This window comes from Peromyscus californicus, unplaced genomic scaffold (genome assembly GCF_007827085.1).
Source record: "Peromyscus californicus insignis strain IS unplaced genomic scaffold, ASM782708v3 Scaffold_9__1_contigs__length_137607984, whole genome shotgun sequence".
In the NCBI taxonomy this organism is placed as follows: domain Eukaryota; kingdom Metazoa; phylum Chordata; class Mammalia; order Rodentia; family Cricetidae; genus Peromyscus; species Peromyscus californicus.
The window spans coordinates 104,181,496-104,199,472 of NW_026294617.1; the positions used below are offsets into that span (position 1 = coordinate 104,181,496).

At 39.0% G+C, this 17,977-nt stretch overlaps 1 protein-coding gene across 50 annotated transcripts in view; it reads right to left on the bottom strand.

Annotated features, from left to right (window-relative positions):
• Positions 1–17,977, bottom strand: part of Ank2 (ankyrin 2) — a 596,871-nt gene that overhangs the window by 132,776 nt on the left and 446,118 nt on the right. For all 50 annotated transcript variants that reach the window (XM_052731611.1, XM_052731615.1, XM_052731610.1 and 47 more), the window contains one exon: positions 3,302–3,400. In XM_052731611.1, the coding sequence (XP_052587571.1) occupies positions 3,302–3,400 (99 nt within the window). The remainder of the gene's footprint in view (positions 1–3,301; positions 3,401–17,977) is intronic.

The window sequence follows — 17,977 nt, forward strand, 5'->3', positions numbered from 1 at the left end:
ACACTTAGCTATGCCTTCTAATGTAAAGGAAGAAGAATGGAATCCAAATCTAACTGGAAGTGAAAAATACAACGATCTCTAGAGGAAAATGAGTGTCCATCAACAATGCAAGATGGATGAGTGTCTCTGCATCGTCTCCTGGAAGGTGATAATGGCTGTGGATAGAGTAATTGATGTCATTTATATTAGGATGTTGGAGCTTTAATGTGACCTAAAGCTGTTTGGTAAATTAGACTAGTCATTAATTTTGCAACTACTTGCATTTTAGATTGCTAAAATCATTTCAGTATAAAGTTGTACATACTAGATAACATTTCAAACCCAACCTCTCAATTGTCAACTGAAAGAGAGAGAGGGAGGGGGGAGATCAACAAACAACAGAGCAGACAATGCAAACTTAGAAAGGTCTCCAGAATGAGGTAGAAAGCCATGCTACAAAATTTGGAAAGTCATCTTTGCATCATCAGAAGCCAGTATTTAGGTCCTGGAAAGACGGCAATGTATCCCTCCTTAATTCCCTGAAGTTTCCAAGCAAATCTTAGACGTCCTATTTATACAGCAGGAACAAGGGCGGTAGGTTGTACAGCTGAAAATGTCATTCCAGGATTAGGAGAAATTCACCCAAATCTCACTACTCAATTTGTTTTCAATATTAATTCTTTAAGTGATGACTTGGGGTTTTTTGAGGGAAAATATTTTCTCATGTATCATACTATATATGCAGCATGAACTGTGTATGCAGCATGACTGTGCTTATTGTTTATTTTTTTTTGAATAAGCTTCCATTTTAAATACAGCATACTACTTGACAGAGTGGAGGAGCAGAGTGTAGCATTGTAAGGTAGAGAAGAGCAAGCAGCTGCTGTATAAAGGTGTGTCAGGAACAAGGTCCTTTGTGAATGAAGGACACTCCCATCATCGTGTGCATATTTGGATTTATTTCCCCTCGCACGATGCAGCAGTCTGTATTAATGGCATATGGACTTTGTTTTCATTCTCTTTCCTTAGAGACACAGCCTACAGAATGGAACCCCAGTAAAACGACTGTAGCCTTCAATTTTGGCAGAATTCAGGAGGAAGGAAAGGAAAGGAGATCTATAAAAATGGTGCTGGCCAGACAGGCAACTCCCTTCGGAGGACTAAAAGCTAGATTCCAAACATGCAGAATTCATTCTGATCTGTATTTCAAGGAAGAAGGCTAAAAATGTGTAACAATTTGTTCAAATACCTCAATGAACACTGTGATAAAGAAAAAAAAAACCAGCTAAGTTGAGCAGTTTCGATTTCATCATTTATTTATTAATCCTATATATGAGAAATTTTAGAATTAAGCATCTCTTCATGTGCATGCATTTCACTACCATGTGGAAGGATTGTGTGATTATCTAATTTTTTAAGTGGCTATAGTGCTTGGTTGGTAATCGACTTTTACACATTGTTGCTGCTTGTGAGCCCAGAAGTGCTCCTTATCCATATCACACACAAATAGAAATGAAACCAAAGAAGATATTTCATGATAGAGCATGGGAGCATCAGTTAGTCATCCCTGCAACAGTATTATTTGTTACAGAATGATACAGTTAAAAAGAAGTGTGCAACGGTTTGTCCCTGTGAACCTTGGTAACTATTGGATAGGTGGTGGGTTCAGTATATTAAGTTTATAAATTTCCAATCATTATAAGAAAGTGGCTTTAGTTATTCAATGATATCTTTTTAATAAAATATAAGACAAACTCATGGCCAGGCTAGGCTTCAACACCACCCCACCTTGTTTCTTTTGAAAGCATTGTATTTGGTTAGATAATAGAGTTCAGCAGGTCACTGGGTAGCATGCCTCTGCTGATGCAGTGATCACTGAGGGCTATTTTTAGGGTCACACTGCAATACTGTGATGATCAACTAGACCAAAGGAGTTGCCAATCTGCTGAGAACATCATGAACTGAGTTCAATGAAAACCCACATTAGACACTCTAAGTCTCCTAGATGGATGAGAGAATTCTAATGTGAAGGTTTCTTATGATTAAGGATTCAGCCTTCAAGGAAAAGGAAAACAGATGGGTTCCCTTATGTCGGGACGTTTCTTTGAGAAACAGGCTCTTTGTTATCTGAGCATTGCCTTGAGATATTCACAGTCTACTCACAGACAAATTCAGTGTCTTGAGGAACAAAAAGACCCCAGGTTATTTAAAGAAAAAAAAACATTTTTTTTTTTAATCTATGCTGCAAGTACAAAAATTTTGTCTGTTACTGAATGCAGAACAAAGAAACATGTCATAATGGGCAGTTGTATTTTCTAGTTATAATCAAGGCATATATGATATAACTTACTTATACATAACTTACTTAACATTGATAGTGACTGCCTCTATAGAGAGAATAAGCTGTCAGAAAGTAATGGCGAGTGGTTCCATAAAAAGTTAGTTTCCCTCCCAAAGAATTGTAAGTAGCCTTAATACATTTCAGTGACCTTTCCATCCAGCACAGCACGGAAGGAAGTTTGTGTTCACTTTGCCTAAAGATTTAATTGTCAGAAAGGAAACTCTATTGGGCACTAAGAAATATTAAGATGGCTTCTAGGTACCAGCCATGTTTTGCTGTGGGCCAAGAGATGGGTAATAGACAGGCATTTCTGCTTCTGAAGAAGGTGTGCATGAGACGGGAAGTGGGGGGGGGGGGGGTGATGACCTGAGTCCCTTTCCTCTAACCCCTATGTCCAAATGTGCTGAATCCTCTGAAACTGACTTAATGTCAAATGTTCTTGACATTAGTTGCCAGGATCACAGCCTCACACCTGTGTCATAAATAACATTGTTATGATAAAAGTCCTTAGAAACTTACACTAACACAATAGCAATAAATTATTTTTGATGGTCAGAAATTGTTCCTTCAAGAAATTGCTTTGGATCTTAAGATAAAATATGGACTCAAAAGCAACAAGGATAACTTACTGTAATCTAATTTTAGAACGCTGTAAATCCCAAAAGCAAGTCAGGACACATTGACAGAAGTATGATTTCATGATGTGCATTCCTATAATCCCAGGAGAATTGCGACAAATTCAAGGCTGACATGGGTTCCAACAACAACAAAAAAGCCAAGCTTAATGATGATGGAAATCAGAATGCATAATCATGAATCTACAATGAAGGTATAAACTCATAGTGACCAGCCCAAGTCACTCACTGGCCATTACAATGGATTATAATAGTAATATGAACATTCCCAGCATGCTTTAGACAAAGAAGTAGAGATCCTTTGCAATTGGACCTTAAAATAAAAGAACCAGAGACCAAGACTTACCTCTGTAGCAGTGCTCTGATTAGCTCCATTTTCTAGCAAATATTTAACAACATCAATATGATTCTCCTGGGCAGCCATATACAAAGGAGTGAAGCCATTCTGAGGACAGACAACAAAAACAGAAATCTCAATCACTTGTAAAGTTACACCAATAATGAGAGAATTCACACACTCCATGAAATAATGCCTATGTAATCTTTTGTATTTATCAGTTCATAAGTGAAGTAAACAATATGAAATATTCAAACTGCTTAAGATATTTAAAACATGAACTCTATAGAACACATTTCTATAACCGATTCTCATTAAACATACATAACAGTATCTATGTACTCTCTTCTGTATTTATCAATCCACAAACCATTTAAACAAGACTACCCTTGTCGTGAATATACATACCTACCTAGCATTCTTGGTGCTACCAGTTATTATTCATAACAGATCAGGCTAGAAGATGAGGAAGTCTATACTCTGATTACAGTAGCTTTGGTAATAATGAAATTTATACATTATTTTTAAAGCCGCTCTGAAATTGTATCATTCATTTGCTCATTTACTCACAGAAGTGCAGCCCTAGGATAAAGTGACAGACAGGACAAACACATGTGCCCTCATGGAGTACATACCATAATAACATTCATTATTATGTACTTATAGAAAAATCAACAGAAATGTTACACTGTGAGTTTAAAATTAAGTTTAATTGTCACATTTCTTTTTTATTTCTGTATGCTTAAGAATATACTAACTTTGTTGAGGGAGAAAAAACACATTTTTTTAAAAAAGCTTGACTCAAATTCTCAAAACAATTGAGTAATTCTTATGTCAGTATATCAAACGTAGATGTTTACACTCCCCCTGTATTAATGAGAATGAGCAAAAGTGAGATGAACACTTAGAGATTATTAACCACGCCCAGAAGGAAGAAAAAATAGGTTTTAAACTACTTTGTTGAAATGAAATTCCTTTGCATGCAGTGTAAAAGTGGAAACATTAGTCAAAGTGACCAATAACCAGCAAAATATAAATACATGTTATTCAAGTACAGTAAGTAAAGAAATTAAACTTTTGTTTATGAAATGAAAAATACAGAGTCCAAATTGTGAAAATAATTTTGAATCTAAAATAGAAATCATCTAAGAAGAGTAAATTAACAATGGTGTTATGATTTGTGAATAACTCCTGCTAGCTGAAGAGTGTATTTTCAAAGGCTTATCAAGCAGGTGAAATCTGGTGTATTTTAAGAACACTGAAGAGGTGGCGGAAGGATGGAATTAGAGATTCGAAGGAAGGGAAAGCCAAGGAAGACTGTTCAAAACAACGAGTGGGTGTGGAATGAGGATCTTTGGAGACAAGGAAGAGGTAGGGATGCAGTAAGAGAAAAAGAACGTGAACAGAGCACAGCCATTGCTAACGGTTTGCCTCTGACAGAATTCTCTAGGTAGATCAAGAGAAAAAGAAACAGGAAGAGGTCATGAATTCCTCAGAGAAAGATATACCATGCTTAGACCTTTGCCAGTAAGAGACTCAACCCTGGGTCTTGAACTGTAGAGGGACTTTTTCTTGCTGAACCATTTGAACTGTTCAAACTACCTAATTTATAAATATTAACTCAACAATATAATTTTATGACATATAAATTCTCAGTATATATAGGACCTACAGAAAACAGTATCTATGTAATATCTTCTGTGTTTATCAGTTCATAGACCATTTCAACAGACCACCATTGTCTTGAGTATATATAATATACAGGACACTCTTAGTGCTTCAGATTCCTAACTCTAACACATTAGACTAGGAGGGACTATACACCTGACTGAAAATGAAAAGTTTCAGCAGAACCAGGAGTCCCATGTCTCCTTGGTATCCAGACTTGGTGCAGTTGACCTGACCAGCAGACTCTACCTAGTGTTCCCAAGCATGGTCCCCTTGCTCAACTCCTCTAATGTCTGTTGTGGAATATTCCTTTACACTGTGTGAAGGTATGCTGTTGTGACTGGTTTCATAAAGAGCTGAATGGCCATTAGATAGGCAGGAAAACATATAGGCAGAACTTCTGGTCAGAGGGAATTCTGGGAAGAAGAAAGGCAGAGTTACCAGCGAGACACAGAATAACCAGGATGGGCATAATGGAGATGAGATAACAAGCACATGGAAGAACATAGATTAAAATTTATGGGTTAATTTAAGTTACAAGTGGTAGTTAGAAACACACCTAAGCTAAAGCCAAGCTTTTGTAATTAATATAAAAGTCTCTATGTCATTTTTTAGTGAGCTGGCAGCACAAAGAAAAGTCCAACTACAGTTGTCCACTCAGACATCCTTTGGCCAGCACAGTGATGGCCTTACATTTATCCATACCTGTCCATATTATTTATTTCTAGCTGACCAAATATATGATAAGATAACTTGAGGGATTTGAAAGGGTTTGTTATGGTTCAGGGTTTTGGGGGAATTTCTGCCCACCATGATGGGCAAGACATGGAAAGAGAGGCAGTCATGTCCAAGACAGTGGGAGCATGAGGTATTGGGCATTGGCATGTCTTTGGACCAGGAAGGAGAGAGAAAGCTGTTCTGGAGCCAGAGGCAGGGATAACTTCAAAGACCTGTCACTAGCAACCTATTTCTTTCACACAGGTACTTCCTAAAGACTCTATATAAAATAGTGTCCCAACAGAGCACCAAGTATTCAAATGGCGAGCCTTTCAGGAACACTGAAAGCATGACATCATCCTAATCATTAGACTCTGTGAATTCTACTTTGTATGGCAAAAAGAACTTTGTAGATGTGATTAAGTAAAGGTATTGAGAAGCAGAGATGGTGATTCTGTGGGCTCAATATAACTATGAGTACCTTTCTAAGACTTGTAAGGCAGAGGCCAGAGACCAGACAGGAGGGTCAACTCCATCTGCTGGCTGTAATGATGGAGGGAGGGACCATGATCCAAGCAATACACCTTTAGAGGATGAAACTAGCCAAGAAATGATTGTCACCAAAAGCTTCCAGAAGAAAACAGCCTTGCCAACATCACAGATTATTAATTTGCAAAACTAGGGAAGAATAATTTCCTGTTGTTATTAGCCACTGATTTTGCTTATTGTGTCTGTTAATTTGTTAAAACAACAACAAGAATCAATGTCTTGGCTTGGGGTCGTAGGAGACCAGAACAGACACTGGCCTTTGGTCAGACTTTGCAACATCTGCAATAATGTATGTTAAAGATGGAGAACTGTAGCCATGGTGCTTCCATGGTTATGAGATAGAGAACTGGAGCCATGTTGCTTCCATGATTATGAGATGGAAAACTGGAGCCATGGTACTTCCATAGTTATGAGATGGAGAACTGGAGTCATGGTACTACACTGCCATGGTTATGATGTGGAGAACTAGCACCATGATAACACCATGGTTAAGAAACATCCCACTTGGGAATAAGGACTACTCCTCTGAGGAATTAGGAGAGAGCAATACTGACACCATTGTAAACTGTATAGGAAACTGTTCATCTTCACTCAAATATTGTTTAACATAGTATTCCTGGTCTCCTCATGCATACATGAAAGTGCTATTAAATATATCATGCTCCTATGGTTCTCTAAAGGGGTTTAAGCAGAAATAGTTATGAAGGCATATATAACTTCTCATTGCTAATATAAAAAAGTTCTTGGCTTATCCTAGGTGCAAGCAAGGAGAGTAGCAGGCAGTAGTTCTGGAATAATGGATTCTTACCCCTAGAGTACAAATGTTTTCAATCCGTATTATTTTCTAATCATTGTTCGGGGTTCTCAGATTAGTTATAACTCTTTTTCAGACCCAGAAGTCATGCTGAACTTTGGAGAATTCAACATCAAATAGGACTCTCATCTAGAAGCTTTACTTTATGCTATAAAAATGCCTCGCCGCACAGGGATTGGTGGATGGTTCAATGCGTAAAGTGCTTGCTGTGTGAGCCTGAGGACCTGAGTTCAAACCTCCAGCAGTGATATAAATGTGGGGTCCACCTCTGCGCCTCTGCTTATCTAAATACTATGAATAGCACCTCTGTCTATAGGAAAATAACAATTATTTGTCATTCATTTATATTTATTTAACAAAAGGAAAAAATATGTTTGGTAGCTATTTACTGCTTAGCACTGTACTCAAATAGTGACTCAGAAACAAACACAAAACCTCTTTGCCACATCCAGTACAGACAGGCTGGTCCTGGAAACCAGACTGAGGTAGAGAGGGACTGAAAAACAGATAGACGCATAGAAACACTTACAGAAGAGCTGCAATCAGCTGGTTCATGCTTGCTCTGATGGCGCAGCACCAACTACACAAGCAACCCACAACCTCAGTGGATTTATGATGTACAGTCAACATCCTCACAGAGACCAGAGAAAGACTTGGCCAGCCCAAGGAAGGCTTTACCAACTCCCATGGGTCTGAGTCACTGTACCGGCCCTTGATAATAATACACATTCACTAGAACTTTATCCACTCCTTCACACCTGCACTCAAGGCTTCCTCTGCTCTCCACACTTCTCTCCAGGAGAACATCCAGTCCAAAGCTGAGATAACCAAGCTTAAACTACGATAGACAGATTGAGGGACATATCTAACTATCTAACTACTCTACTTTTTTTTTTATTATATGTTATATAAGGAGAACACAGATGAAGGACACGGAACTCAACTGTGTGAGGAAATTTTGCCGGCAGGATGTCACTGAAGTGACTCAGTGTAAAGAGCAGGGGAACCACGGAAATGCAAAAGCAGAAAAAGCTTTTTAGATGGAGATGAGAAAAGAAAGGACAAATGGGTCTTATGCATCCACCACTCATGCCAGATGGTGAGGGGATTGGGTTCGGCAGGACTTAGCCCTATCTGCCTCATTAAGGACCCGGCACTTTGTTTTAAATGGCTTGAGAGTCACTCGGGTTTTTTAAAAAGGGATTTGGCATGAATGCATGAATATATCTGCATTTTAGGAGATTATGATGCCAAGAATAGAGAGGAAGAAACGGAAAACACTCTGACTAGAGTTACTGGGAATGAAAGGAAGGTTTTTGTAATAATCTTGATGAGAGTTGAAAAGGGAAAATACTGAGATAATTTTGGTTCATTCAAAGGTAAGCCAGTATTCAGATACTTATATTACACTCTGTGGACTAGAAGGAGTACAAGTGGTTTCAATCCATATATTTATTAATCAGTGTTGAATAGTTCTCAGTTATAACTCTGTTTCCAGATCCAGAAATCATGCTAAACTTTGGAGACAACAAATATCAAGTAGGACTTGCATCAATAATTTTTATTTTATGCTTATAAAAAATGCCTTGTACAGGGCAGTGGTGGTGCACGCCTTTAATCCCAGTGCTTAGGAAGCAGAGGCAGGTGGATCTCTGTGAGTTCGAGATCCGCATGGTCTACAGAGCGAGATCCAGGCCAGGCACCAAAAACTACACAGAGAAACCCTGTCTCGGAAAAAAAAAAATGCCTAGCACAGGAGTGAGCAAATGGCTTGTTGGGTAAAATGCTTGCTGTGTAAGCATAAGGACCCAAGTTCAGATCCCCAGCAGTGAAATAAAAGGGGGTTCACCTGTGTGCCCTAGGGGTGTCCAGACAGACAGATCTCTGGATGCCACAAGCCAGCCAGCTTAGCCTATTGGGGAGTTCTGAATTCAGTGAGAGACCCTGTCTCAAATATGATGATGGTGATGATGAAGATGATGATGATGATGATGATGTGGAGCACAATAGATGAATACACCCAATGTCCACCTCTGGTCTCCACATGAAAATACTCCCACACACAATGCTTAGCCCACAGCAGGTGTTCAGCTAATATACCTTAAATAGCTGGATGAATAAAATTAACAATCCAAATATCTTTTTACAGCTGTGTTATTTTTAATTGATGTCTAAATTATTATCAAACACGTAAGTCTGGTCCCTCCTTTTTAAATGCAGAATGTCTTAATGGTTTGCTCTTAAGGCATTGATTGGAGGGTTTGATGATGGATGGCTTCTAAGTCTAGTACTTAAAAGTACTTAAAAGCTGTTGCTTTCCAGCCTTGCACCATTTTTTAGGTCACCTTCTTTAGGGAGAACAAGTCTTTGTCATGATATCATTCAAGCAGCCACATGAGACCCACAAGAGAAGGAACTGAGATTTCCCAACAGGGCTATCTTGCTAACCATTTGAAATGTACCCAGAGAATATGTACCTCGACCAAGAAATGCCTTCAGTGATTGTAGCTCTGGGGATCCTCACTATGACCTCACAAGGGACTCTGAAGCACAACCACCCAAACTAAGACCCTGATCAGAAACTGAGATGATAATGCATGTGTGATGTTTGACGTTACTAAGTTTGGTCAGAAAACTATTTTAGTAGCAACAGTTAATAAGCACAATGCCCAGTGAGAGATGTCCTACACGCTCAGCCTGTGTCTGTCTTACCAATTATATCTCTTGCCATTCTTATTCATAGTCCTTCTTTTCTCTTCAGGAAAGAAATTATCTTAAACAGGTGACTTCAAATATTTTAGACATATAACCCTTTAAATGCTAAAAATAAAAATCTAAAGTCACTGCTCTTCTTGAGCTCAAATGAGATATAATTGGCCCTCAATGTCCACCAATCCCCTAACTATCAGGACAATGGTATTTAGCTGTGCTGGATTCCAAAATGGCACATGAAGGATGCTTCCTGGAGAACCCTGGGATCTGGTTTAGCTATGAGTGAAAGCACTATGACCCAACAGCCATTGCAGCCTGTTACCATATACAGAGTACTTTGAAGTCAGAAAGGATTAGACTTCTGCATTGATAAGAAAGAATATATGGAACAGATAGCTAGTGTAGTTGTCTAGGTCAAACCACACATAGTATGAAGCAGTATTAAAAATAAAACTATAGCTTTCCATACTCATAATGTCCTAAATTCCAATGTGTTCTTTGGATTTACTCTCCATTCTTACAGGAAGATTCAGTGAACAAATCTTATAACCATCTGTAATAATAAAAAATGGGAATGGTTACACACAGTCTAGAGTCAGTAAAAGTCAAAACCTCCTTCTGAAGAAGTCGCCTGTCTTTTGTAAGCAGGCGAACATCAAGATTGAGAGTTAGGTTTTACCTTTTGCACAGAGCAGAATTCTTTAGCAGCCTGATAGTCTACCAGCTGACACACATTAGGACTAGTTGGTAGTTACTACCTTGGTCATCATTTTAGTGCCTTATATAGTCCTCTTCCATTGAAGTAGATTATAAGATGAGGTAGGAAAGAATCCTAAAATTATCAGCAAGCTTGAAGGTCAGGATGATTCAAATCCTGTCCCTAAATACACCATGAACACCCAGCTGTGAAGGATGCAGGAAACCAAACTGGACTAATTGTAATCATGAAACATAAAGCAGATTTTGGGTATTCTAGGGGTCTGCTTAGGGAACAAGAAGGAAAAATAGGATTGTGAATTATTTGGTAGCTTAACTGCTCTCCTCATTTTGTAGATTCAAAAGACTTGCAGATGACTGGAGCGAATCAACTCAGGACATTCTCTAGGACACAGTGGCTTCAAGTTTGCATAACACATTGAGCTCCTCCCCTCAACCAAATCCAGGGTTCTTTTTTTTAAGAGTCTGTATGATAATGAGTATTCAGAGATGGGTAATGCCTGGGGGACGTTCACCAGCCTAAAACAGAGCACCTGTGTGACCTGGGCAAGCATCTTCATGATGGGTAAGGTGACCTGCTGATGTCCCATGCAACCTAAGTCAGAAGCTCATTTTCTAGTAAAAGGGGGACCTGTAGGTCCCTGGCCCCCCTTTTGGGTAACTGTTGCCTTGCTTGCTGACCCTGACCTTGATATCCTCCCTATGCTAATTCCCTGCTGGGTTCCACCCTCCTGAATGCTTAAGGGAAGTTCCTTGTCTGTGTATCCTGCATAATGGGCCTTAACAGTTTAGATGCAAGATTGTAAAACATTGGTAGCGAACTTCTGCCCTCTGGGGTTCTCCCATTGTGTTGTAAGCCTGTATTTAAGACCTCCTCCCTCCTTCAATAAACAGCATTCAGCAAAAAATAAAAATAAATAAAAATAAAAAAGTAAAATAAAATAAAATAAGAAAAAGAAAAAAAAGAAAATTGGAACAGAGAGACAGACATTGTCTCTTCTTATAAACTGTAGACAACAAAAGTGTAGCCACCATCATAGGTCTACAGTGAAATTGTCTAGAATAAATCAGATGTTACAGGAATCACAGGAGTGACAGAGAAAGATTCTGAGCCTTTGGTTATGGAGAAATCATTCAACAGTGGAGCTATCCTGAAGCTCATTGACCTATCTGAACTTTATATCAAGAAGGTCAAGAAAGTTTTTCTTTTTTATTCAAGAACAAGGTAATCTATTTTCTTATTTGCAATTGGAAACATCCTAATTAATATGACATCTGAACAAAAACGCAGTTTTCAGTATCACCATTAGTTAAAAATAAAGCACCCTCGGCTGGAGACCTGCCTCAGCAATTAAGAGCACTTGCTGCTATTCAAAAGGACCTAGGTTCCATTCCTAGCACTGACATGGTGGCTCACAGCCATCTGTAGCCTCCAGTTCCAGGGGCCCCAATACTCTCTTCTGGACTCTGCACCAAACATACACATAGTGCATAGACATACATACATACATACAGCAAAATACCCATACACATATAATGAAAATAAATTAAGCTTTGAGTTCGAGGCCAGCCTGGGCTACCAAGTGAGTCCCAGGAAAGGCGCAAAGCTACACAGAGAAACCCTGTCTCGAAAAACCAAAAAAAAAAAAAAAAAAAAGCTTTAATTTTTTTTTAAAAAAAGTAAAATAAAGCACTTTATTCTGGAAATTTGAAGAGTACATAAAGTGCAATAAATCAGCTGGTGCAAGCCATGAAATAGTATTATTATTTCTTTTAGATTTGAGATTAAAATATAATTATATCATTTTCCCCTTTCCTTTCCACTCTCCAAACTATCCCATACACTCCTCCTCCTTATTCCCATTCAAATTCATAGCCTTTTTCATTAATTGTTGTTAAATAGATATATGTGTGTGCACACTGATGTATATATATATATATTTTTTTTTCTTAAATACATAGTGACAACTTGCTTAGTCTGTAATGTTCCTTGCACATATATGTTTTCAGGGCTGATGATTTGGTAATGGATAACCAATCGGTGTGCTGTTTCCTGGGGAAGACTATTCTTCTCCTCATAGTATTCCTCGGTTGCCTGGACACAACCTTCGTAACTTCAGAAACCAGGAAAGTACAAAGGGGCCATCTCAGGGGAAGAGGAGTAATAGATGGCAACAGCAGGGTCCAAGTGCTCTGAACGGGGGAATGGAAAAAACCAGCAGGTTCTGATGAGGGGGGAGGGAGATAAATACAGGAAAAAAAGAGAAGGGTAAACAATAGTAGGGATGCCTGGAAAAGTCATAAAGATCACACTATTAGCTATCTATCTAAAAATACCTATAATATACATAAATTTGTATGTAAATATACATATAGTTTAATATTTATATTTCTATACAAATATGTATATGTATCTATAAATACACATATATAGCGAAAGTTTCCCATCTGTCCTGACAATGCTTCCTCCAAGAACCAAGAAAGACCGCGTAACAAAAGCCCAATACCAGACATGAAAAGCCCTCTTTTGAGTTTTTGTTCAGGGTTGCCCAAGAGACTCTCCAAACATTACAGATTATTACTACTGCCCTTGGTTTCTCCACAGAGGTGGAAGGTAAGTCCCTATTGCTGAAGACACCATGCACTTCAGACACAGAGTCCTGAGGCCCCTAGTTCTCAAAGCCTCCTCTCTGAGAACTAGCTTTCATGGTACCAGAAGGAGACATGCAAGCTTCCAAAAGAGTGAAGCAATGTTTGGTTCTGCCAGCTATGATGCCAATGAGCCACAGCAACAACCAGCGTGGCATGATAACCTTAAGGGTGCAGTGGAGGCATTCATACCTTGAAGTAACCAACTGCTTTCTAAATGGACTCAAGACCCTCTCAACAAGAGGGAAATCATGCCCGGCACTTGAAACCTAGTCAGCTACCCAGAACTAGTAAAGTCATGGGTCTTGGAGGAGAATCTGCAACCGCCACTTTACTAAACCAGCACAATACCTAACTACATCCTAAATATTTATCTTTATGCCCACAGATAAGTATAGCCCTTATGCCTCATCAAGGAAACTTCTCTTTGCAACTGCTGGAGACCATTACAGAAAACCACAACCAATCAAAATGTAGCATTGTGGAGCCCCGTCCCAGATGATCTGCAACACAATTCCTACGCCTGAGGCTCAGGGATCATTGGGGAAGAGGGGGTAGAAAGATTGTAAGAGTCAGAGGATCAGGGAGCTGGCTGAGAGACTGTGTCTCCTACAAATGTCAGAAGCCACACTCATAAAGTCTCACCAATCAGACTGCCACCAGGCCTGAGCTGAACAAGGGCTACTCCAACAGAAATGCTAACATGGAAGGAGACAAGCTCATGAGGCCTCAACCCAACATGAAGTGTGAACGTTTAAATAAAGCAGAGAACACAAAATTCAGTGACAGGTGTGTTTCCACTGTCATTTTTGCATATATATAAAATACTAATTTTTATTTAAGTTGTCAATGGTATGTTGAGCTTGGGCAGAGGTGGTTTAGAGGATAAAGGCAATTGCTGCCAAGCCTGAGTACCTGAGTTCTATCCTTGGAACTCACATGCTCTCAGGCGGAGACTCATGCCTGCACATTCATCTTCTCTGACCTCCAAGCAAGCACATGCTCACACTCTCACAGCCCCACCTCCCCCTACACACATACACACTGAGTGAATTTCTTTAAAGAAGTGTTACATTCATCCATCTTGGAGTAAATCCCTGTCATGAAATCACATTCATCTTTATAATCACATGGATAAATTCCTTTAGAATGTGTATAGAATAAGTAGTCTTAAAGATATAAACTAGAAGGATATCTTGCAGATGTTGAAATCTGAGGAATGATGAGAGGAGCAATGAAAATGTTTGAACGTGAGAAATAAAATATAATGACGTCACTAAATGTTTGAATATTGAAACTGGCGGCCATTTATCACCTGGCACATTTTCTGGATTTCCAGATAAACACTATAGATGGTAAGATCCAGGTTTTTGGTTTTTGGTTTGTTTTGGGTTTTGTTTGTTTGCTTGTTTGTTTTTGTAGGCAGTATGCTGCCTGGTATTGTAGCAAGACCTTTAAAATGTGTTTGTTTTTTTTTTTAACAACATCATAAGTGACCTAGTAACCTATGCAAGAAAATATGTTATATTCAAAAAGCAAAATAAATATGGACTGCTCTGCATATGCAATGAGAAAATTAAGTCAACAGCAATCACTGCAGGGTACTTTAATTTTCCCTACCAGAGCAAAAACCCATTGGCCTGGCGTCCTTACCTTGAATTAAGTCATTGTGCTAATTTAATCAGTTATCACTGTATTATTTTGAAGTTGATTGAATGGGCATCAAAAATTTAACTTCAAAGATTAAAATACTCAAAAGAAGCTATGGCCCTTTTGCTTCTTTCATCTACTACACACACACACACACACACACACACACACACACACACACACACATACACATACACACACAGAGTTGCTTCTAATGAGTAGCTCCTAAACTTGTTTTCTATTTCTACTGAGCTGCCTTTGAGAAAATAAAATGCTGGTTCCAGTCTGTAGAGGCACGCCCAGCATAAAGCCATTATAGGATTCGTGGAGAACAGCCCACAGAAAGGCTCATTTTTTATTGTGTTGTAAACTGCAGATAGTAGCCTGGGCTTTGTCAGATGGTAACAGTGCAGCTTTTTTTCCCTGAGACATATCCAGAAAATCAGAATCTTCAATCAAATAAAATTATTGCTTCTTTCCATGATGTCAATCATTTTGTCACTTAATGATTACTATCAACCTGAGAGAGTGCTTGCAAATCAAAAATTACAGTATGTGGTCTAACACATGCAGACACACAAATACACTGTGGATTCAAAAATATCCTTGAATTTCCCAAAATAAAAACTTCCATTTTATTTGCATAATATTGGCTGGATGCTTATTTTCTGAGAGTAACACAAGAGTTGGCAGAACCATAGAGATATTCTTATCCCATGCCTGATATTAAATAGCTTGGGAAGGCTAGGATTGTGGGGCAGTGGTAGAGGCACATGCCTAGAGTGAGGTTCTAGATTCATCTCTGTACTGAGCAAAAAAACAGACAAACAAGAAATCATTTTTGAATATTACTAAGGTCCCATTTTAAGTCATGTTCATGTATTAGAATACCCGAGGATATAAATAATACAAATATGCTCAGTAATGTTTTGAGAAACGCCATAGTTTAAGGCGAGGAGCCTTAGTGGAAAGCTTTTCCCAGGGGCCAGTACTAGGACTGTGCTGACTGACCAGCTCAATTAGGTGGCGCCATCAGAAGCACAGAAGTCAAGAAGAGCTATAGAGGATACAGTATTTTCACAGCTGTTTAACCTGTTCTGCTTTTCAACTTGTCACAGACAGACCCTTCAAATGATGGATATTTTCACTAATAATAATCCAGATACTCTGGGGCTGGAAAGATAGCTCAGTGATTAGGAGCACTGGGTGCTCTTTCAGAAGACCCAGGGTTGGTACCCAGCACTCACATGACAGCCCACAGCCATCTGCCACAACAGTTCCAGGAGATCTGATGCCCTCTTTGGTCCTCCATGGGCACTGTACTCATATGGTACACAAACACATATGCAGGCAAAACACTCATTCACATAAAAAAAAAAACTAAACAGAAAAAAACCCAATATTTTTTAAGTCCAAAAACTTATATAGAGAATACACAAATCCAGCTATGTACTCATACTTCATACCCTTTGGATTATTTATTCATAATTTACAATTTGAAATATATTAATAAGGGAGTTAAAGCTCCTTAAAGTATTTTATATATACACATAATATATGCTCATGTACACACCACATACTACAAACACACACACACACACACACACACACACACACCCCTAAAATAAGGTCATGAAGGTATATGTTAACAAATTTTGTTTTAAATTTTTTAAGCTGATAAGCTGAGCCAGAATCATGCAAATACAATAACTGAATAACTGGAATTGGTCAATTACAAAAAGACAAGAATTGTGATTGATGGATAAGTTAACAAACTTCTGAGAAAAGAGAACTTGTTTTCCTTCTAGAATGTTGATTTCATGTGAAAGAACACACAGAATCTGTGGTACTAAGTGTCCCAGGCTACTCCCCAGAAGAGCCCCCTTAAGTATGTAGGTGAAAACAAGAATCCTGGCTGGCCAGGGAGGTAAGTTCCCTTTCCAGGACAATGAGGTCAGGTTAGCATGGGAGGTATCAAGGTTGACCCATGGTAATTATGATAACTGTAGAGTGTGCTGCAGCCTTCCAGAGACAGGCTGTCTCGTTCCAAGGAGGAGATACTTACAACAACCTGCTCCTTTAGAAAGTGCTTTATTTACTTAAAAAAAAAATCTGGATATACAGAATCCCCAATCACAATATAGAAGCTACAGCTTGGGCCTCAAAGTCTAAGGAATTATGTTCACCTCTAAAGTTCATCCATGAAAGGACATACTTATACCTAACTAACATCACATCTCTTCCTTGAAAGTCAGAATTTTAAGTCTAACAAACATCTATATTGATTGCCCTGCCACTAGCAAAAGAGGGTTCAGGGTGGGAGGTGGGAGGACTCCTAACAGATGCCCAAAACAGGACACACAGAAAAATAATTGATAGTGGTTAACTCAGACAGTAGTTGGAAGGACCAGATTAGTCCCCAAGAACACTGGGAGTCAACTCTAGCTGTGTCAAACCAGCTCCAGGACTTCCTGCCAGGGGAACACAGGGAGTGTCACCCTTTCTCCTGGAGAAATTTTTAATTTTAAGATTCTTCAACTCCCATACATATTCTTGCATCTCATACCTCTAAATATAACAGACTGAATTCGAGGTAAAATGGGCTTCCAAGAAAAGCATGCCCCATTCCTGAGAGAGAGAGGGATGGGAGGGATAACATGGGGAGAAAAGATGGGCCCCTGTCTGCTAGAATCTGGCTGCTGCTGCTTGCTCAGCCCACTCTTTTTCTAAAGAGTGTTAACGAACTCTTCTTTTGGGAAGCACACACACACACAAAAAGAAAGAGAGAGAAGGAGAGGGAGAGGGAGAGGGAGAGGGAAAGGGAGAGAGGGAGAGGGAGAGGGAGAGGGAGAGGGAGAGGGAGAGGGAGAGGGGAGAGGGAGAGAGAGAGAGAGAGAGAGAGAGAGAGAGAGAGAGAGAGAGAGAGAGAGAGAGAGGTAGAGAGAAGAGAGAAAGAAAGAAAGAAAGAAAGAAGAAGAAAGAAAGAAAGAAAGAAAGAAAGAAAGAAAGAAAGAAAGAAAGAAAGAAAGAAAAAGAGAAAAAGAAAAAACCAATAATGCTCCTGAGGAAAACAAGAAGAAACTAGTGACTCCCCATAACACTGCCTGGATATACCAATTCCAAAATGCAGCCGCCCAAACACATACACACATGCACAACTAATCTATTTAGGTGTATTTTCTAGAACATGGCCATCGAAAACAATAGTT